The sequence below is a fragment of the Artemia sp. Qi Xiang Cuo genome, chromosome 4, assembly GCF_049724085.1.
Source record: "Artemia sp. Qi Xiang Cuo chromosome 4, ASM4972408v1, whole genome shotgun sequence".
In the NCBI taxonomy this organism is placed as follows: Eukaryota; Metazoa; Arthropoda; class Branchiopoda; order Anostraca; family Artemiidae; genus Artemia; species Artemia sp. Qi Xiang Cuo.
The window spans coordinates 35,475,644-35,497,753 of NC_142797.1; the positions used below are offsets into that span (position 1 = coordinate 35,475,644).

A 22,110-nucleotide genomic window follows, 5' to 3' on the forward strand; every position below is an offset into this window, starting at 1 on the left:
CCAGACAAATACTGGTGGTTGCAAAAAATAAGGTTAGTAGCTGATTTCGTATTAAATCAGGAGTTAAGCAGGGTTGTGTTCTGTCCCTGTTTAAATGGATCATTTTGATGGACTTTGTCTTAAGGAGCACAGGAAAAACAATGGGAGAACACAGAATCAAATGGGGAAGAAACAATTACCTGGACTTAGATTATGCTGATGATTTAAGCATCCTAAATGTTAGTGTGAGTAAAATGAAAGAACTTTTAGAGGTTTTGCGAGTCCAGGGTGCTAGAATAGGTCTTAAAATTAATGTTAAGGAGACTAAGTCGCTAAGCTAAGAATAAGTGAAGATGAAAAGCTGACGTTGGGGAACGAAAAGATTGATCAAGTGGTCATCTTGGCTTATCTTGGTAGTATTGTTGGTAAAGACGGTGGGTGCCATGAAGATGTTAAAAGTAGAATAGTCAGGGCTCATGGTGTTGATCTTTACAGTCAAAAAAGGCTTGAAAGAGTCGAAAGATAATTCTGCAAGCCAAGATTAGAATATTGGAAGTTACAGTGATGTATGGTTCTGAAGCATGGGCGCTCCAAAAAACGGAGGGAGATTTGCTAGATGTTTTCCAGATAAATTGCTTATGGATTTTTTTTGGGTACCCGACTTACTGACCGTATTTCAAGCAGTAGGCAGTACGAGAAGTGTGGTTCGATCCCGCTTTCTAGGGCCGTAACGAGAGAAAGGCTGAGATGGCTACGCCAAATTTTGCAGATGAAGGATGACCGATTGCGAAAGATTGTCTTTTTTAGCCAGCCGTCAAGGGCTAGACGGAAATCAGGCCATCCGCGGTCGGGGTGGGAGGATGTTGTAAAGAAAGATTTAAGGGAAATGGAAACTTCCTGGGAGGTTGTAAAGGGGAGGATATGAATAGATTGGGATGGAAGAGGAGCGTGCGTAGCTGTTTTGTTGGGTGGCTTGGTGCTGCGGTAAGTTTTGAATAGTAGTAGTAGTAGTTGGCAACTGCAGGAATTTTCCAACATTGGCAAATAATAATCCATAAGTCGAAAATAAAATCTACTCCTATAGGGTGGACTTGGTTCTTAAGAGTCCTGACAGGAAAGTATAGCTCTTGAAATGTACTACCTTAAATATGTCTTGGGCGGGATCAGTATTAAAGAGCCTATGTTGCATGGTGATCCAAGGTTGCACTTATGTTTGTTAAGGTATATGTTATTTAAGTTTGTTGACCCCTGTTTTAAACATGGTAATACTTCTAGGAGATATTGTATCATCAACGTTAAGCAATTCTGTAGAGATATGTATTAAAAGGGGTAAATATTCCATGAAAACACATAGCTTGGATCTGCTACTTGTTCTCACTCCATATTTTGGGTCTTGCGTGATATCAGTCTTGAGGGTCAAAATAAAGGAGGTAAAAAAAAGAAATATACCAGACCTGGGTAATGTCACTACTTGTATGGTACAACCTGGGAAAGTTGTATTTCTTTGCATGTATTGAAGGAAAATCTCTAAAACCTCATATACTCAGGAATTTTCAAACTACTGTTTAGAATATTGCAAACACACTGAAAATGGTTTCTGAAGGGCAAAATGTGGATGTAAACTGCTATAGTTTGTATACATTTTTTGATCGTTTTGGTCGTTGTTGCTGTTGACCAGCCCCTGCCTTTTTCCATCGTCTTTTTTTTTATACTTATGCTTATAGCAAAACAGTGCATTCATGGCTCTCCCTTTTATTCATTTCCCTTAACAGCAGCCATGTAGTAAGTAGCAACAGACAAGTGTGCTTATATTTTCCTTTGTATATGTTATGTAAAACAGGAACTTCTAAATATACCTATAATTTCGTATATTTACACATTTATTTAAAATGGAAATTATCCTTGCTGATGGTTATTTTCTTTTTAAGGACACCTTTTCAAAGATTTCCATATATTGGTAGCAAAGAGATTGATTTATACCTTCTGTATTACCTTGTGACAGCAAATGGTGGATGGGAAAAGGTAAGTTTTGAAGTTATATATATATCCACATGTGGTGAGGTACTAGCAGGCCTCTAAGTTTCAAATTCGGGGACTCCCCAAAGTATGAAATTTTGAAGTTTTCATGGTTGCAGCGGTAGCTGCAACCTAGTAAAGAGTGAACAGCCCATAGTAACCAAAAGTTAAAAAACGCGTTTAGAAAAAAACTGCCTATTGAAAAAAATAGCCATCTGACACTGATTCAGGAATGGTAACATTATTTCCGTTTGTATTAAAACATATAAGTTTATTGCAAAAATAAATTTATGGTAATTTCGAAAAAAAAGCTGAAACCCCTCGAAAATGGTGGCAGATCAAAATGAAAAGTTTACCATTGCAATCAGCATAGTCGAAAACCCTATACAAGGAAATTACAGTCCCCCACTTTGATCAACAAGGAAAATCGCTTTTTTGCATGGGTAGCACTGATCTGTCTCCTGTTATTTTTTCTGTTTTTTTTTTCTCCAGGGCTAGCGGTTTACCAGAAAATCATAGAGAGATCTCTAATGGCTCATTTAAAAGCTATTTTTCATATCTACGATCTATATATAAATTCCATCATCTGCAAGTGCCATATGGCACTAAAAATGGCACTTTTGTGCCATTTCTCAAGATGTGGGGCTAGCGGGCAACATAAACATCGTAGACAGATGTTTAATAGCTCACATAAAATGTATTTCTCATATCTACGTTTTCTTTATAAATTCCACTACCTACAAGTGCCAAATGGCACTACTGATGCCATGTTTCAAGTGCAAAAACTAGGGGCTAGTAGGCTGCCAGAGCTTCTTAGAGAGATGTTTAATGGATGATTTGAAAGCTATTGCTTATATCTACGAGCTATTAATCAGTTTTACCATCCTTAAGTGCCAAAGAGCACAAAAAATGGCACTTTTAGTGCCATGTCTCAAGTTGAAAGCTGGGTCTAGTGGGCTACCAGTACCTTTTAGAGTGACATTTAATGGCTCATTTGAAAGCTATTGCTCATATCTATGTGATGTTATCAATTTTACCATCGGTAAGTGTGATATAGTTCTAAAACAATACTTTTGATGTCACTTCCGAAGCAGAAAAGCTTGAGAGTATAAGACGAAATCATCATTGTAATAACTATGGTCCAAAACCCGTAACTGGAGGTTTGCAAGAACACCTCTCGTATGTTCCTCCTCCAAGCCCCCTTGATAAACTACGCAATTAAGGTACAAGCCTTAATATACCAAATCACATTATAGAGGCATGGTTCTGCGGGGAAAGCTTATGGTTTTCTCCCTTCTATACAATCATTTTCAGATAATTTCAATGTTTTTGTAAATGGGATATGCACTCATTTTTTAAAGCATGTCACAGGAAGATATTTTGTCAAGCATTTTGATTCAAAAGGGAATAGAGGTCACCCAGTTCATGGTTTGCAACGATATTCTCAGTAGATCTCTTAATCCATACCCCAATGAATGGCGTAATTTTTTCAAAATCCTGTGGAGGGGGGGGGGGTCAAAGTTGGAGCCAATTTTCCCAAATCAAGTGTAAATGACAGAGAAAACTAAAGAACTAGCCATATAGCAATAAAAAAGGTAAAGATGTACTAGGCTAAAGAAAACTAACCTGTTTCAGTAGATGCTTGAACTATATAGGCTTATTCTAGTTTTGACAACATTTCTGGAGAAACTAATTTTCAGCTGGGAGGGGGAAAACTGGGTTCTGGAGGAAAACTTAGGTCTGAGAGGGGAAGTTGCCCACTCTGCCCCATAGCAAATTATGCCCCTGACCCCAACCCCTTGCCACTAAGTGACTGAAGAAGTGTAGGCATTTGGTTCTGGAACCACTCAAAGTTGTATATTAAAAGGATTACTTATTATTATACTTACTTATACAAATTATTTACTTGACAATTCCACCGTATTATTCTCTCCATACGCAAGATTGAGCATCCAAAGAGGAAGAAAGACAAATGAAAACAGTTCTGTAGGAGAATTCAGGTAATTCTTCCAAAAAATTTTGAAATGAAAACAAGCTTAGTTTGTAAAAACCATGTATCGTACCTACACAAGAAATGGTCCTTTTATGAAGTTTCCATTCATTTCTGAGTAATGAGTGGCCTTTTATTTAGGGACAGGTGAAATAAATCCCTAAACCTAAAGGCACATTTCTGTTGAGCTTGCAAAATTTTCCGCAAGTATGTCGATATACAAACCCGTCCGCTCAGTTAACCTTTTGTGTCGAAGCTACTCGCCTGGAGCTACTTTCTTAAGTGTGACTAAATTTAATTTTTTAAATCAAAGAGCTAAAGATCTATTTCTTCTTTTTTAAAACCTTTTTTTAAAAAAATAAACGACATTATGTTTTGATTTTTTTTATTATATAAACCTATTTTTTCCTTCAGTTCTTGTACGGCTTCTTAGCTCAGCTCCTTACTAAGGGTTGAGGTGTCTTATCTCCCCTAGATTGGAGGTGATTAGAAATTATGTAAAAAAATAGGTTTTCAACTGAAACTAAGGACCAACATTAAAACTTAAAGCGTACGGAAATTATTCCGTATAAATAGAGAAGGTCATAGCACTGTTGTTTCTAAATTAAATTTTAATAAGAAACAAACAGAGATTAATTTAAAAAAACGAAGTTTTTCCGAGGGAAGTAAAGAGCGAAGTTGAAACTTAAAACGAACAAAAATTATTACTTCACAGCCTATCTAATATATATATCAATAAAGCTAATGCAAATAAATTTAGTGGCGATATTTCCCTATATTTGTTGGATTACAGAAAACTAGTGCTTTACTGAAAAGACAAAAGCCAAGTATAAAAACAAGAATATTGATTTAGGAGTCAAAAGTAAATACGCAGCCTCAAAAACAAACTAATTAATCTATAACGCTTTTCATAGTCCTACAGGAGTTGTGATATCAGTAACTTTCAGTATACAATTAAAATTATCTTAAAAACTTAGGCATAAAAATAATAAGGTTAAAATTTATTACACAGCCTATAAAATAATGGATTGATTTAACAGGTAACATCTTGGTCTCACCTAGTATTACAAAAATGAAGAACATATCAACCGTAACATTATCTTTGGAAATCCAATTATTTCTCTCTATAAAACGGAGGATTTTAAGTTGTGATACAAATTTTAAAGCGAGTTTGTAGTCCTAATACTGATAATATTCCTTCACTTCGAACTTGTCTACAAAATAATCATGAAATGTCCTTTTCAGATCCAAAACGACAGTCAATGAACTGAGCTCATTGTGAGCTCATGAGCTCAGAAGTGATACCAAATTAAACGAAAAAAAACAACAAAAAACAATAATTAAAAAATGCTTTACTTTTATACTGTTTAAAGTGTCCTTAAAAGGTTTACTTTTACCATACCAAAACTCCTATATTTTGTGTTTTCAGTAAAGCGCTAGTTTTCTGTAATCCTACAAACATAGGGAAATATCACCAGTTAATTTATTTGCATTAGTTTTATTGATATATGTTAGATAGGCTGTGAAATAATAATTTTTGATCGTTTTAAGTTTCAACTTCACTCATTACTTCCCTTGGAGCTGTGACTGATACTACTACTATTACTTGTGCTGCTACTTTTATTGAACTAAATCAAAGAGTTTAAATGTATCCAGGTTGTAAAAGTGACAGAGGTGCAATATCATAAGAATGGAATAGGAGTATTAAGGTGAAACATCCAGGGAAAGTTGAGGGGGATGTGAAGCTAAATTAAAATTAAGCTATGTGTATCCAGGTTGTCAAAAGAATGCCTGTGCGACATCCCAGGAAAAACTTGGGGTATTACGTTGGACCTTCGGGGCATGTTTTTGTGGATGTTAAGCTAAACTGAAAGACACTTTGTGCATTCAGTTTGTTGAAAGGGCGTATCTGCGATATCTCAAGAACGGCTAAGGGTATTAAGTTAAAATTGTCAGGGCATGCTGAGCCTGAAATTTAACCATATCAAAATGTATTATGTGCATCCAAGGTTGTCAAAATGGAGTATCTGTGATATCTCAGAAAAGGTCAAGGGAATAAGTTAAGTTAAAACTTTCAGGGCATGTGAACGGGGATAGCTGATTAATATTTATCTGTACTCAAGGTTGTAACATGACTGATGCAGAATTGCATGAGCCCTATAGATCCCCAAAGATTAGGCAGATTTTCAGCCCTTATATTTGAACATTTTTCCCTGTAACAGTCATTCCAAAGTATTACATTATAACTATTATTATAAATTGTTTCTAGATTTTGACTAGCATTTAAATAGCTATCCAAAATTTGGATTCTTATAGAGAAAAACCGAAAAGATTAAAAATGTTATTTTTTTTTATCCAAAGAAAAAGACTATGTCAACTAAAAACGAACAGACATTAATAAAAAAAAACATTCTAAAAAAGAAGTTTCTCAAAGAAAAGTAAAGAGTTACACTAAACCAAAGATGAGCAGAAATAAAGTCAAATAATTTTTCTAGCGTAAAACTAATATATCACCATCCATAAATAAATGAAAACCAAAACGAACAGAAATTGCAATAAATAAACGAGCTCAAAACGAGCAGAAACTGCCATAAGAAGGAGTATGGCTAACGCCCCCTGTGCCTTCAAAAGACCAGAGCATAATTTTCACTTTACTGAAAACATACATTTTGAATGTTGTCTCTTTTGTAACTTTAATAAATCCAAAATTATTATGACTTTCAGAAATGAACATCAATGTGTATATAAACTAATAATCCACTTTTATTTATATATTTTTTTTTTATAATTATGGTTATGATGGTTTTTTTTTTTTTTTGATGTTACGAGAAACAAAGACCATAAGAAGGTATTAAACAAATATTGTTTTCAGTAAAGTATTAAGTAATGTACTCTGTTCTTCTGCGCACAGAGGAAGAAAAATACCCTTAGAAATTGGTCTAAAGGAGCCCCTATCCGGAAAAATGGGACCTGAAAGAATACTTCTTGACATCGGTCTTCTCCTTTCTCCTAGAATGTTTCTCTGATTCCCTCCCAATGGTCAGACCCGTGTCCGATCTCCAGGTGCAAGAGAGAGCGTGATACAAATCAAATATCCAAGAAACGATCATTGCCTTCAGTACTTTTTATTTTTATGTCTATTTGCCATATAAGTTAAAGTAATACAAACGATTTTACGGGGCGCATACTGGGGCTAGCTTCAAAATCTTGAACGACATCCCTGTAAATCCCTTAAAAATAAGATACTTGAACTATACTCAGAATAGAAACAACTTTAGCTTCTAAAGTATTCTTTTTTTGAATATGTATCATAGAACCCTCAAGATCGGACGAAGAAAATCTTTACAAAAACTAAACAAAATACCAGTTAGGTAAAACATTGTGGGTTAAGTCTTACTTAGTCAAAATATGCACCCGGTTGGTTTTGTGCGAGGTCAGCGTTGCTTACAGTTTAGTTTGAACGATTACGCCCTATTCCACACCATCGATAAAAAACCGAGAAACATTTCTTGAATAAAACGTTACACTTTGTGGCAAATAGGGATAAGCAAGTTCAACGTTTGGTTAAGAAACCTATTTGAATGGTTTCGACCATTGAAACCATTCGATGGTCGAATGGTTTAACCAAATTAAAAAACATAGAAGAAAAGAGCGACGTTAAAACTTGAAACTCACAGAAATTATCACATGGATGATGGAGTCTACCTCCCGTCTAATCTTCCCGCGCTTTATGGTGCAGTTCGATTTCTGATTTATCGAACAGTTCGTGCTATAGAACTGCAAGTGAGGAGCAACTCATGATAGCAGTAACCAAGACTCTAAAAAGTTGTTTTATAGCACCCAAAATGGTGATGTATCTTGATGAAAAGTACGCCATTAGATTCAGCGTATCAAAGAACCCTATACAGTGATTTCAAACCCCTATGCACTATGCGAAATTTTTCTTTTTTTTTCAAGACGAGTGATCATGGATGCGTGTTTATTTTTATTTAATTTCTTTTCCATGGATTATGGAATCGAACCAATAGTCGTAGAACCCTGGGAGAAGGCTCATTCGAACAAAAACTAAAACTTCTTTTTTTATGTAGCAAAAAAGATTGTGCCATAGCAAAGTAGCGTTTTCTGCCTTTTTGTGGCACAAAACAGCAATTCTACCTCAGAGAGGGAGTAAAAGCTATTGAGCAAAAAATCTGAAGTAGCCAATCAATTTGAATTAGCAAAAATTACATATTGAACTTCCCAGTTTCAGGCAGAGGCGCCATTTCAGCCAAACCTTAGGGTGGGCAAGCAATCGACATGGGCCCCGAAGCAGGCTTGTATATAAAAAAAATTGCCTCTAGCTTTATCCGAAAAAAAACTGCCTTCTTTGGGAGTTACCGTAAAAATTAAGGAAATGGTCTCAATTTCTTTGCCTTTCCTTCTTTTGCTCTTAAGCCATAGTTTTGGAATAGGCAAGATATCTGAAGAATGTAAAAACGGTATGTGCGATGTTAAAAAAACAGCCGTTTGGGAATCTTCCACTTTTCCGAACCTATAACTTGACGAAAGCCGAACCTCTGTAGAAACTCACGCTTTGACTAAAGTATATTCTGTAGCCGAATTCTTCAGCTCGCTGCTTACAGTATATACTTTAGTCTAAGTCGGAGTCACGCTCCGGCTATGACGATGCAAAACTTTGCTCGATCAAGTATGTTTACAAAATCAAAAAATACAACAAAATTTTGAAACAGATCAGTGAACACTCAAGGCAACAAGGGGAAACGTCGTGGTTTCATCCTCGCAAAGTCGTCAACAATCTGGTCGAAATCCAAGTTTTTAACTAAATCCTTCTCTGCAAAGATCATAAGCAGTTGACTAAGACGATCGGCTCCTGTGGTCGAGTGCAGATAGTTCTTCACTATTTCCAGCCCAGAAAACAAGCGTTCATTGCTGGCTGTCGTGACAGGAAGTGTGGCAGCAATATGAAGAACTTTGATAATTTCTGAAATGGCTAGTGTCTCGAAGTGTCTCGATATTATCGATGACGTCCATGAAGTTCTTCGGCTTTGCCTCCTCCTCGAGCAAAAACTGCTTGGCAATACCAGCTTGGGCCTTAAGAAGGATCTGGTCAATGTCCATTTCAGAATAAAGTTCAGAGAATAGCTTGAGGAGCCCTGCATCCATGAACTTGGTAGAGCTGAGGTCCAGAGCTTCGAATTTACTGAGCACTGGAACATTATCTGTAAACCATCTATCGAATTCTGCAATCAGACGAGTCTCCAGGTATTCTCTTTTCAGTTCTTCCGCTAGAGTTGGAGCTCTATTGTCGGATTCAACAAAGTTTTTTCCTAACGTCGAAGTGGTCATGAATTCTTTTAGGTGTTTGATAATTTTTGGGTTCTTCCAGGTCGTCCCTTCTGACCCGCAGACGAGGATCTGGTCGCGGGTCCATTCACGTCAGGTACTTCAATTTCAAGACCTTCAATAAACTCTTTTGCCTTCTCCAAAAGCGACGTAAATGAAGCATAGTGCTTTATCTCAGCTATTTCCTTCCTTCCTTGTTACTTGAGTTAAGGTATAAATCCTGGATACTACCAACCAAGCTGTCTGAAGATACTCATAGAGGGAGTTCATTGTCCTCAGAGCCATCTCAACATAGATCATCTAGACGATAACTGTAAAAGATTACATTTTTCTCTTGAGTCCATCTGCTTCTGCTCGAGCTTCACAATCAGCTCCCTCGCTGACTGCAGACAGGACAGTCAGGACACATTCATATCGGAGTCTTATCTTCGATACCAGTATGACCATCTTGTCGCAGCACTCCTTGTCGCAGCAGCTATATATATATATATATATATATATATATATATATATATATATATATATATATATATATATATATAATTGAGCTATATCACCTAACATTAAATTTATACTTACTTAAGTTTCTCTCAGCTCCTTTCCCGTGATGAAAATTTTCAAACTAAAGGAATTTACCCGGGGTGTTTGACAAATTGGGTTTTGTTTTAATTTCAGACCATCAACAATCGAAAGGTTTCATTTTGTGAACCTTTCATTGAGATTTTTGTGTGACGTTCGGAAGCCGGAAGTAAGTTTGTATGAAGAAGGCGACAGCTTGTCTTTTATCTTGATTAAATAAAAAAAAAACAAGTTTTTTAAACTGAAAGTAAGGAGCGACATTAAAACTTAAAACAAACGGAAATTATTCCGTATATGAACGGGGCGGTCCCCTCCTCAACGCCTCGCTCTTTAAGCTAAAGTTTTTTATTTTTTAAAAAATAAAGTTGTGAGACAGAGTCAAACTTTAGCGTAAAGAGTGAGGCGTTTAGGAGGGGACCGCCCTTTCATATACAGAATAATTTCTGTTCGTTTTAAGGTTTAATGTCGTTCCTTACTTTCAGTTTAAAAAGCTTGTTTTTTTTTTATTGAATTTCTTATCGTTTTTTAGTTAATGCAGATTTTATTTGCATAAAAATTTTACTTTTCTTTTGCTAAATGGATGTCTTTACAAATTAACTTACGTAAATAACTTCTATATTCGTATATTTTTCTTCTGGCAAAAAATACAAAGTTGCAGATTTTTGCAGATATGAGGTTGAAACCTATGTAATAAGGTTTTCTGATACGTGGAATCTGACGGTTTGATTTTCATTAAAACTCTTTCACTTGTAGGGGATGTTTCCCCCCTTTTTTAAAAATTGAGTAAATTTTCTCAGGCTCCTAGCCTTTGAAGAGTAATGCTAAACTTAATAAAATTTATATATTTACAATCAGCATTATAAACCCATTCTTTTGATAGATTTATTGACATCAAAATTCTGTTTTTAAAAGTTTCGATTACTAATGGGCCGTATCGCTTGTTTTTTTATTGTTTTTTTTATTACGTATATGTTATTACGTATGTGAGGGGGTTCTCCCCTTAGTCAATACCACGCTCTTTACGTTAAAAGTAAAAAAAAAAATTTGATTCACAAACCCCTGAATCACAAAGGCCGTTTAATTAGAATAGAGTCCGGAGAACCCCCTCACATACGTTATAATTTCTGTTCGTTTTAAGTTCTAATATTACTTCTTACATTTCAGTTGAAAAAACTTTTTTTTTTATTTAATTTCTGCTCGTTTTTAAATAATGCTTGGAAATCCGGCGCCCCCTTCATGGAAATGTCTCTTACCCCAAAGAAACATCCTCTACGGAAATATTCTCCAGAGTAACCCCCTCCTCTAGCCCCCCTCCAGAAAAAATCCTTCCTGAAAATGGTTGTATACTTCCCAATAACCAATAAATAATGCTAGCAAGTCCGGCGCCCCCTTCATGGCAATTTCCCTTCCCCCATGAAAACTTCCTTCATGAACAGATCCTCCAACATAACCCCCGACCCACCCTTCCCACCCACTACCACAAAAAAAAACCACCAGAAAAATTCTTTATAATTACGAAAAAACAATACAAAAATTTTACATTTGGTAAAGTTCAAAAAATTTTGCCCTACCTCTTGGAACTTAGGGGGATTAAGTCATACTAAAAGACATAGTTATCATATTTTCGACCACGATGAACAAAATGGCAATCTCGAAATTTTTATCGGGAGATTTTGGGGAAAAAATGAGTGTGGGAGGGAACCTAGCTGCCCTCCATTTTTTTGGTCACTTAAAAAGGGCCATAGAATTTTTAATATTCATTCCAGTGAGCCCTCTCATAATACTCTAGGACCTCTGGGTCGATACGATCACCCCTGGGAAAAAAAAACAAAAAAAAACAAACAAGCAAATAAACACGCATCCGTGATCTTTCTTCTGGCAAAAAATGGAAAATTCCTCATTTTTGTAGATAGGAGCTTGAAACCTCTACGGTAGAGTTCTCTGATACGCTTAATATGCTGGTGTGATTTTCATTTAGGTTCTGAAACTTTTATGGTGTATTTCCCCTTTTTTTTGAAAATAAGCCAAATTTTCCATGGCTCGTAACTTTTGATGTGTAGCACTAAACTTGATGAAAGTTATATATTTGAAATCAGCATTGAAATTTGATTCTTTTGATATATCTATTGGTATCAAAAACCCGTTTTCTAGAGTTTCGGTTACCATTGAGCCGGGTCGCTCTTTACTTACAGTTCGTTACCACGAACTGTTTGACCATGCCGAGTAAAAATCAGGGCAATAATACCATTTATAGGTGAAAGAATTTTGAAGGCATTTTCAGAAAGTTGTTTTCATGGAAGAGCAAGCAACCCTGGAAAATAAATACAGAGCTTAAAAAATAAGTAGATATGGGTCTTAGCACTCATTTGGTGATGAATGACATTTTTTTTATGAAAGTAATTTGTTTTACGTAATAATTTTGGAAAATGTGTCGACTTTATGTCCCAGATGTCTAAAATGTGTCCATTTTTTGCCCTATTATGTCATTATGTCCAGGCACATAGAAATATGTCCTTTGGACATAAAATATGTCCAGTTGGCAACCCTGTGCAAGACCCAGTTGCACTATTAATCTCTCTATTATCTAAGTTAATCTACATTTAAATGTAGCAGTTTCAAAATTTTGACTAATTGCTAATTCTTATTTTGTTCCTGCATATTTTGTAAAAGAAAAAAAGGCCTTTTTGGGAGGAAGCTTGGGACCCCCAGAAAAATTAGGGTGGGCAATGGCCAATCCCCGCCCCCCCCCCCCAAAACGGCGCCCCTGGTTTCAGAAGCAGTAATGTCGCGTGATGGAGCATTCAAGCCTAAAGATGCACCTAGTCAGTGCAAACTAAAGGGTTAATGTAGACACTTATTTTAAATCTTCGTTTAGCTAAGTTCATTCATTTGAGGCTTGATAAAATCATCAATTTGGAAGGAGGGTCGATGTATCTTTGTGAAGGTATGGGAAAGGGTGTGTCCAAAGCCTCACAAAGTGGATTTCCAAGCTTTCCAAAATCTCCGTGAGCTTTCAGATAAATATAGGATGTTTATAGGAAAAGGGGGCGGGGGTAGAAATAATCTCTAATTTCCCTTCATTCCTATGGATTTTTCGGATTAAGCCTGCAGTTTTTTTTCGGGGGGGGGGGGTTACAGAAAAAAAATTTTCGGGGGGGGGGGTGACAGAAGCATTTTTTTCGGGGGGAGGGTTACAGAAGCATTTTTTGGTGGGAGGGGTGTTTTCAAAAAAACTTAATAAACACATCAAAAATTTATGTATATTCATTTTTTTTTTACAAGTCGGGCAAACATTTTGGGGGTGGGGGGTTCAAACCCTCTAACCCTGCCCCCTGGATACGGCCTTGTAAGCCTGTAATATGGCTTACAAGGCCTTTAAAACTTAAAAAAAAGCTAAAACTTAAAAAACACATGAACAATTTTTAATATTCATTTTTGTTACGTTTTTACGTATCGGACAAACATTTTGGGGGCGGGGGATCAAACCCCCTAACCCTCCCCCCCCAGGATACGGCCTTGTAAGCCTGTAATATGGGTGCTGCGGGGTAGTAGATCCACTCTTATTGCAACAACATGGAGCTTCTTTTACCGATATTTAAATGGTGGTATTGCTTAGTTAACTTTTTATATACTGTTTCATTGTTTTTTTTTGTCTTCTGAGGGAAGGGGTGGAGGAGGCCTCCAGATAAATATAAAAGGAGCTTTGAAGGGAGGAGGTAGAAATTGGTCTGTAATCTTTCTTCATTCCTGTGAATATTTAGCTAAGTCTATAATATTATTGCTGTGGAGCTATAGTTCCTATTTTATTGCTTAAAAATGCATTAAATGTGCAACAACAAAATCTGTTGTTGGTTTTAGAGTGGGTTGGCCCCTCTTCACCCTCTGCTCTTTATGCCAAATTTTGAATCTCTTCCAATGCTTTAATAACGATTGCTGTAGAACAGGGGTGATTGAAGGGGAATAGAAAGTATTTTTCACAAGAATGGAATAGCGAATCTATTCATATCCATCTGCTTTGAATAATACACTTTTCAGTTCAAATTTTTTAACAGACAATTGGCTGCATATTTATTGTACACATAAATGCTACTAGCATATTGTTATGAAACTTTAGCGTAAGGAGTCTGGATTTGAGGAGCCCCCCTTCATATACGGAATAATTTCTATTCACTTTTAGTTTTATTGTCGCTCTTTACTGTCGTTTGAAAAGTCCTATTTAATTGAGAGTATGATCGACATCTATAATATGCTTGGAAATCAAAATTTCTAGTTTTAAAGGGTAAGGATGTTCACCAGGAAATCCTTTTCCTCGGCTGCACCACCGCCACTCCCACCTCTGTGTACGTAAGAATGTGAATGCAATCTATAGTTTTACACTTAAAACATTTCTGCAATAAGAGGGGAACTGTCGCCCCTTCATCATCTTATTTATTGTATGCTTGGTCTGAATGTATCCCTCCTAATGAAGGGAAGTTAGGGATTAACCCCCTCTAATATTGATTTTGGCCTAATTCACTGAATCCCCCTAAAAGCTGGCAGTGCAACTGTGCGATATTGTATAACGGGGGTATAACTTTGTTTACAATGTATAATAACTGTTCATTTTGTTTGGACGGTACACGTGTTTAGTGATGAATGTGTTGTCGTGCGGTGACGTAGCCTCTGAAACAGGAGACTACATAAAAACATGTTTTAATTCTAAACTGATTAGCTGTCTCAGCATTGTTGCCCGATTGCATTTTGGATCTAGTCTTGCCAAAATTGCTGTTCTACAGCACACATTGGCAGAAATTGGCACTTGTTTGTGGCATCATCTCTTTTTTGCTTAAAAAGACCACAAGGGATTCAAATCTCCGTACGAGTAATCCGTTCATCGATATTTTTCGACGATTAAATATCAACCCAAGGCTTAAACATTTTCTATTTCTATGCTTTCTTTTGGTTTTTATTGCATAAAAAAAGTTGACAACAACTACCTCTTCCCTTGTAGGTGCATCATATTAAATCTTGTATCTTAAACTTCTGCACTCCCCTTATCGCTTCCTAAAGGGGCGATGCTTGGATCCTATTAGTCCTCCTATTACTTAATGCTCTTAGACCCTCATCTTACTTACAGCTTCCTCTACCCGGTCCAAAACTCCTGTTATAGTTTAAGACAGGACTAAAATCGTTGTAAAAACAGCAGTAACTCATTCAAGAAATCTTTCAAAATCATGTTTTGTTTCAGATGCTCATGGTTATGAATTTCATTGTAGGAAATGGTATGGTTTTGAAGTGAAAGTGGTTTTGTTCTGCAGTCATAATGTGGGCATACTTTCTAAATTTAGACTTTCATTGTCTTAATCAGATTAATACTCTGAAATCCGATCGTATGCCCTTACTAGTATTATCAATATGCTGAAACTTTTTATGGTTACCCGATAATTAAACATTATTTCAGTTTCAATGAACTATGGCTGCAAGGTCAACACGATTTGCTTACGGAGCGGCAACATCATGAAATAAGATTAAAAACAAATATAAAACATCTAACATCGTATCGTTCTGGTTTGAGGGGATAGGGGGTACTGGTGCATTAAACGGACACTTTTATATACTAATGAGAGACGAAACCCGTCAGACTAGTTTTTTCAAGAGATCACTATTCAGAAATGGAATACAAAGAGTAGTTTTCATTGTGTTTACGATATTTAAACTGTTGTTTTTTGGGGTTTAGGGGAGGGAGGTACCTAGTTTAGGTTAGGTTACGTATTTAATATATGGTATGATTTAAAGTTGTTTATAAACTATTATATATTCCTCCTATTTTATTTTATTTAACTAGCATTATCCAAACTTGACTTTTTCACGGTGCCCGCATAATGCACCAGTACCGGATAGGGCTATTCCTACACAGACACCTTCCAAGAAGCCTTCAGGAAAGTGTCTTAAGAATCAGTTCATAACCATCGGATACCCTGAAAACTTATGGTACCCCCCCTCCCCCCTAAAAGCTCAGCTTATGTTCATTGGGGTTATTTTTTTTCTGGTTTTCCGCAATCGGTAGAAAACTCTTTGAAGATAATACGTTAAGTAAAAATGTTAAAGATACAGGCGTACTACGCGAATTGGTGCATAACATGCATTTATTTGAAAGGTGAGCGAATAACACAACAGAAAATATGGGTGAAAATCATGATACAAGGGCTACCAACCTGCTCATGTGCCCTCTTTACCACCCCCTCTTTTCTTTGATATAATATGTCATTTGTTTTGTAAAATTCGAAATAGTCATTTAGAATATTACAGGTTTCATTTATATCCTACATTAATGTATGACTAAATAAAAAACACGTTTTTCCAAATGGAAGTTAAAAGAGTAACATTAAAACTTAAAACACATATTAATTGTTGCGTTAAAACCCAGAAAAGGCCTAGGAAGGGAGGCTGATTGCCCTCCAATCGCTTTTGGTCCTTTTAAAGAGAACTAGAAATTTAAATTTCCAATCAAACCAGCCCCCTCCTTGGTTTTTCTATACACCCTTCCATACGAAGTGACATGGGACAAAGTATTTGGGCCTTTCCTGGCCCTTTGTCGGGCCCTGTTCTGGGGGGGGGGGTACACTTTATTTTTCTATTGCTCCATATGCATAGGGGTTCCCATAGCCCAAAGACTTAATGATATAAGTTTCGAGCCGATCAGGGAGAAGGCAAAAAAAAAAAAAAAAATTTTGTCAAATATGAAATTGTCGTTTAGAATATAACAGGTTTCATTTACATTCTACATTTTATATACTGATTAAATTAAAAAAAAGAAGTTTTTTTTAAATGAAAGTTAAAAGAGTGATATTAAAAGTTAGAACGAACAAGTATTTCTCCATAAAAACCAAGAAAGAAGCACAGGAGGGAGGCTAGTTGCTCTTCAATTGTTTTAGGCCCTTACACAAGGCGTTGGAATCGTCAATTTCAAATTGAATCTGTCTCCTCTCAAGTTTCTATATATGCCCCTCCATGCGAAGTGGCCGGGGACAAATTTTTTGGACCCTTTCGTCGCTACGTTTTTTTCTATTTATTCTTCTGTATTAGGGTTCTCTTAGCCCAAGGAATTAAGCCAATGAATAAGTGTCTAGTCAATCGGGAAAAGCGGGAGGGTCCGTGCCCTGGAACAATCTTTGTATATTTAAGTTCCTCTTGGCCAAAGGACTTACGACTGCAAGTTTTTAGCTAGTCATTGACTAATTTTGGCACAGTTTTGGACCCCCTATCTCTTCTCTCGCCACAACAAAATGTTTATCCTTTTTGACCCAGAGAACGATCCCTGAAAGTTTTGAGCTATTCACTCACATAACATCAAGCAAGCCCCCGTTTTTCCTTTATAAATTTATTTATGAACAATTGGCATTATTTTCGACCCTTGTTCTAGGGATGTTTGGGATCATTCCACCCCTGGAGGGATATTTATTGGATTCTTGGGCTATCATGAACAACATTATTGTCTCAAATTTTGATCAGTTGTCTATGGGGAGGGAGACTGGGTATCAAAGAAGGGCACGGGAGGCAGACTGCCATACCCTCCAATCACTTTCGACTTAAAAAAAAACAAAAAAACTAAACTTTACAACTTTCAAGTTCCAACGCAATGAGCTTCCTACGAAATTTCTACGACCACCTCTTATGTACGAAGGGGTGGGAAAAAATTACATTGCAGGCATATGGCTGTTTACTTTGGTAAGGCTAGAACGCTGCCTCTAATTGCTTATAAGTCGCTATATGCTTAAGCGAGATGGCAGGTGACAGAAAATTCCCCTAACCCTCGTCTAAACAGATCCGTCCTTGGTTAGATTGATCTTTGGAAATCATGCTAACATGGACAATAGTTCAAACACTTAACGTCAAATGTCAGACCCAAGTAATATGCTGGAGTCGGATCTTTGGGCCCGTGACACTTGCAAAATATTAAGATCTCTCTGAATATCCTTGATATTTTCCGTATAATCTGCCCCTTTTTGTGTTTTCTTTTCAAGTTCGCCTCCCCCTCTCCTTCCCTGAAGCGTTCTGTCACTTCCGAAATTAATTAATATATTTTGCCAGATAAAACCTGTGTGAGGGTGATTTAGGGGAAAAAAAAGATTTGTCAAATTTGTTTTTGTTTAATTTCACTCAAAAGAAGAAACACCGTAAATTGTTGTATTTTATAAAATTAAAGCATTTTTTTGAGTTGTTAATATGACTTCCTCCTTGAATACCTACTTTTTAGTTGAGACCCTCAAAGTTCCTAGGCACATGTTATGTTTGCCGATTTCAGTATTTTACCAATCATTTTTTCCTATTTATACTCGTTTGTAAGGCTTAAAACAAGTGGTTAGCTCTAAGCATCGTACTTAATTTACGTATGTTAAAAAAAAGAAGAAAAATTGAAGTTGGAACATTGGTGCCGTATTATGTAGCTCAGTAATACGTTTCTTTTCAGGTTAACGCCTTTGATAGCTGGGATCACCTAATTCAATACTTTAACCTCCCAAAAGATTGCACAAATGGAGCTCAAGCATTAAAATATGTTTATTTGAGGTAAATTTTCGTCTGTATTTTTTGTTCAGGTTATTTCAAGGAGTTTGTATCTCAATAATTAGTATGAATACCTCAGGCAAAACTGTCTTTCAATTTTCTGGGTGAATGACTGAGAGTCACTATGGTGGTCTTGAGAACATCTAAGCTTATAGTAAACATCGGCTTGCTAATTGTAAAGTTTTATTTCTTGTAGTTTAACATTTGGTTTCTGATGGCTAAGTTTATGTTTTTAAGGTTTTTCTTCTTATTTGGTGATTTTACAATTATTTTTTAAGTTACAATTTTCATTTATTAACCCATCTGCATACAGGGGATACAAATTAAAAAAAACAACAGAAAGGGTCGAGATCTAGTGGGTGAACATCCACTAGGATGATTAGAGGCCATCCCCCGGATGACTCTCGGGGATTCTCTTAAAAAATTTACGCCCGAATATCTAGTATCGCACCTTCTCGTGGAAGATTTGCAAACCACCCCTGTCCCATTAACAGAACAGACAGCACCTCTATTTTTAAACTTAGAAATGCGGTTCAAGGAGATCTGATAATTTCTCACAAATAATTATTTGATAATAACTAAGTAACAGTTTATAGTTGTTTACCGTGTTTAACCATATTCAAAATCATATCTATGTTCATATATTCATAGTAGGATAATTTGTAGCATGATGTGCCATCCAAAATTAGTTTCAAGTTGCGAGATAGAAATGCTGCTGCCCTGATTAGCCATTCGAAGCAAACATTTAAGTGAGAACGGCTCTGGTTTGTGACTAGGTTACTAGACGGTGGACAAGCACATACGTTTGGACTTGTTTCTAAGTGGAGGGAAGGAAAATTCGCAAAAAAATTCTCCTTGATTCTTTTTTAGTGTGGCTTATTTTTGCTTTACTTCTTTTCCTGCTAACAGTATAGATTTGAGCCATATTTAGGATTAAAAAAGGAAAAGACTACGAGTAAATGATATGATATCACGAGAAAAGAGGACATGATGAAAAGTTTTCAAAAGTATTTTTTTTTTACAACTGAAGTACTGTTCATATCTAAGGCTAGCTAAGCACTCCTGCCTAGGTACGTGTCAAACCTGATGTCCTGAAGCTCTTGCCCCTGCGTACAATTCAGCCATTTGGTAGAAGCAAATGATGTTTTAGTACCAGCTCTAGAGGCTTGGATTGGATTTCGAAGGTTGTAAATTCTGGAAATCACGAAGCTTCTTTTGTTATCTTTTTCGTCAGTTGTGTTTAAAAGCATCATTCACTTGTCTGTCTTGCTAGACTTTCATGCATAAAAATGGGGTTGTATCAACCAAACCAGTTTATTAACTTAAAATAAAACAAATAGTACTGTAGCATAGTCTCCTGCAAGTTTCCTTAGCTGGAAAATTCAGCAGGGGACAAGAAAGTAGGTTTAAAATAGGTTTTCTTCAAGAAGAATGCCGAAAAACGCGTGTCACTAGATCTACAGATCGAACTTATTGACAGGTGGAGTTCAGATAACTTAAGATTTATCTGTGACACACGCAGTGAGACGGTTTAATTGAAGTCGACTTAGCAAGATAGAGAGAAGTGTGATTAGCGTCAAACCACAGTTAAACACAATCTTAAAAAAACCTACATACTCCAGAATATGTTCTACCAAAAGGGACGAGGGTGCTATCATCAGCGAAAGCAGTACATGTTGGATAATCAGCGAAAGCAGCCTATTGGATAAAGGTGAACAATTGTTATAGGCTTGAAATGATATTGAATGGTATAGACAACAATAAACTGCAGATTTTTTATTTGTAAATGTCCAAATAAGGGACATCAGCCTTGAGGACACCATAATTGACATCTGAGGGCGAGCGAAAAGACGGACCAGTAGAAACTAATCTACCACAATAATAGGAGTTGAGCCGAGAGAAAATGCCCCCTTTTATGCCGCAAGTTGGTACCCTCACCGGACAAATTTCGTGGGTTAAAGAATCACATGTTGCATGAACATCCAGAAATAAGGTAGCTGAAGTCAAACTGGAGTTGAGCACTGAAAACAGAAAAATTCAAAATAGTTGCATGTGCCTGCTTAGTTGAATGCTACAATTAAAAACTAAGTCAGAGCTCATGGAAGGATCTTTAGAATCTAGAAATGTAATAAGACGAGGAAGCAATGCCCCTCCGAAGATTTTGTCAAACGCATATAGAAGGGCCAGTGGCCGATACCTGGCTAGACCACTTTACGACTCTGTATCATAAAATGATAATCCGACCACATTTCGAAGGAATTCCATTAAATACAATAATTAACCGATAGAATAAGAAGTTTTCGTCGAAGAAGAGAAAATAGAAGGAACAGTGAAATTAACTACCTTAGTAGTAATAGTAACAGGACTAGAAGATGATGCGTTCTTCAAACTCTTTACAAAGAAACCTTTAGTCCAGATATTGGTTCTAAAACCATTAACTTGAGGCAAAGAGATCCAAGATAAACTCTGAGATCTGGCTGTGACGGGAAGAGTCAACTGTTGAAGCTGTACTTTTCAGTATTAGCAAACAAAGAAGTAAATACCTTGTGATCATTTAGTTCACCCTCAACAACTTATTCATAAACCACTAGATTCAAAAGGACAGGGAGATGCTGAAAGGAACGTCCAAAGACAGAATTTATTACCTGCCAAGTTGTACACACATCCTCTTTACACTTGTTAAGTTGTTTTTAATATTAAAGAGATTTAGCCTTTCAACGCAATGAGTTATAAATATTTTTATAAAGTTTGAATCGTCGAAGACAAGCAGAACTCTCCAGTAGATGACCTATAAGCCTTGCAGAGATTATTTTTCTCGGTTACGGTTGATAAGCTCCTGCATCGAATGTAGTTGAGGGAAAGTCCATAGATATTAACAACATTAGTTCCACCAAATTTAGGTTGAAGATTATGATTACATTGTACAGACGAAAATCTCACTAGATATGTATATGAAAGTCATTCACAGCTAGTAAGAATGCATCTTAGTGCTAATTGGAAGCACAATATACGCTAGGACCTAAGAACAAAACACATAACTTAGTAGTCTTAACAGAAAGTGGAAAAACTTGAATCCTATAAACTGAAGATACAAATTATGTCAGATTCTTGAAATTGTACTTCTGATTTTGCTTACATGTTGCTGATTGGTGATCTTTTGACCATGGCTCTTTTTTTATGTCTATAAGATGGAAATTTTGGCTGAAGAATCAAATTTACTAAGAGTTGATTTCCTGTAATTTCTGTCTCTGAAATTTTCTATTCCTGTAATTTCTGTCATAGAAATACCATCTTTAATAGCCTGCATTTAAAAAAGGCGGAGAAGGGGAAAAATGTGTTCTCAAACATTTCTAAGTAAAATATACATTGTATTTTATAGGTACCTTGACCAGTATGAACGGGTTCATTTTCTCGGGGAAGATATAGATCGCCTGCAAAGAGACGAAGAACATGAAGATGAGAAGCGTAGTCAGCGGCGAGCGTTAAGAGCTTTTGCCACTCAACATGTGCCAACATCTTACAATTACAGTCAGCACTTGATCAATGCTACGACAAGAACTGGTCTTGGTCTATCAATCCCTAAGGAAAAAGTAATGTATACTCTGCTTTTAATACCAGTAAAAACATAAAAATCAAGTATAATCTTGGTCTTTAATCTA

General features: G+C 36.4%; 1 protein-coding gene across 2 annotated transcripts in view; it reads left to right on the forward strand.

Moving 5' to 3' along the window:
• The window catches only part of Bap170 (Brahma associated protein 170kD), a 105,493-nt gene that overhangs the window by 17,573 nt on the left and 65,810 nt on the right, over nt 1-22,110 (forward strand). For both annotated transcript variants that reach the window (XM_089088265.1, XM_089088266.1), the window contains exons 2-4: nt 1,908-2,001; nt 18,357-18,454; nt 21,831-22,041. In XM_089088265.1, coding sequence (XP_088944391.1) covers nt 1,908-2,001; nt 18,357-18,454; nt 21,831-22,041 — 403 coding nt within the window. The remainder of the gene's footprint in view (nt 1-1,907; nt 2,002-18,356; nt 18,455-21,830; nt 22,042-22,110) is intronic.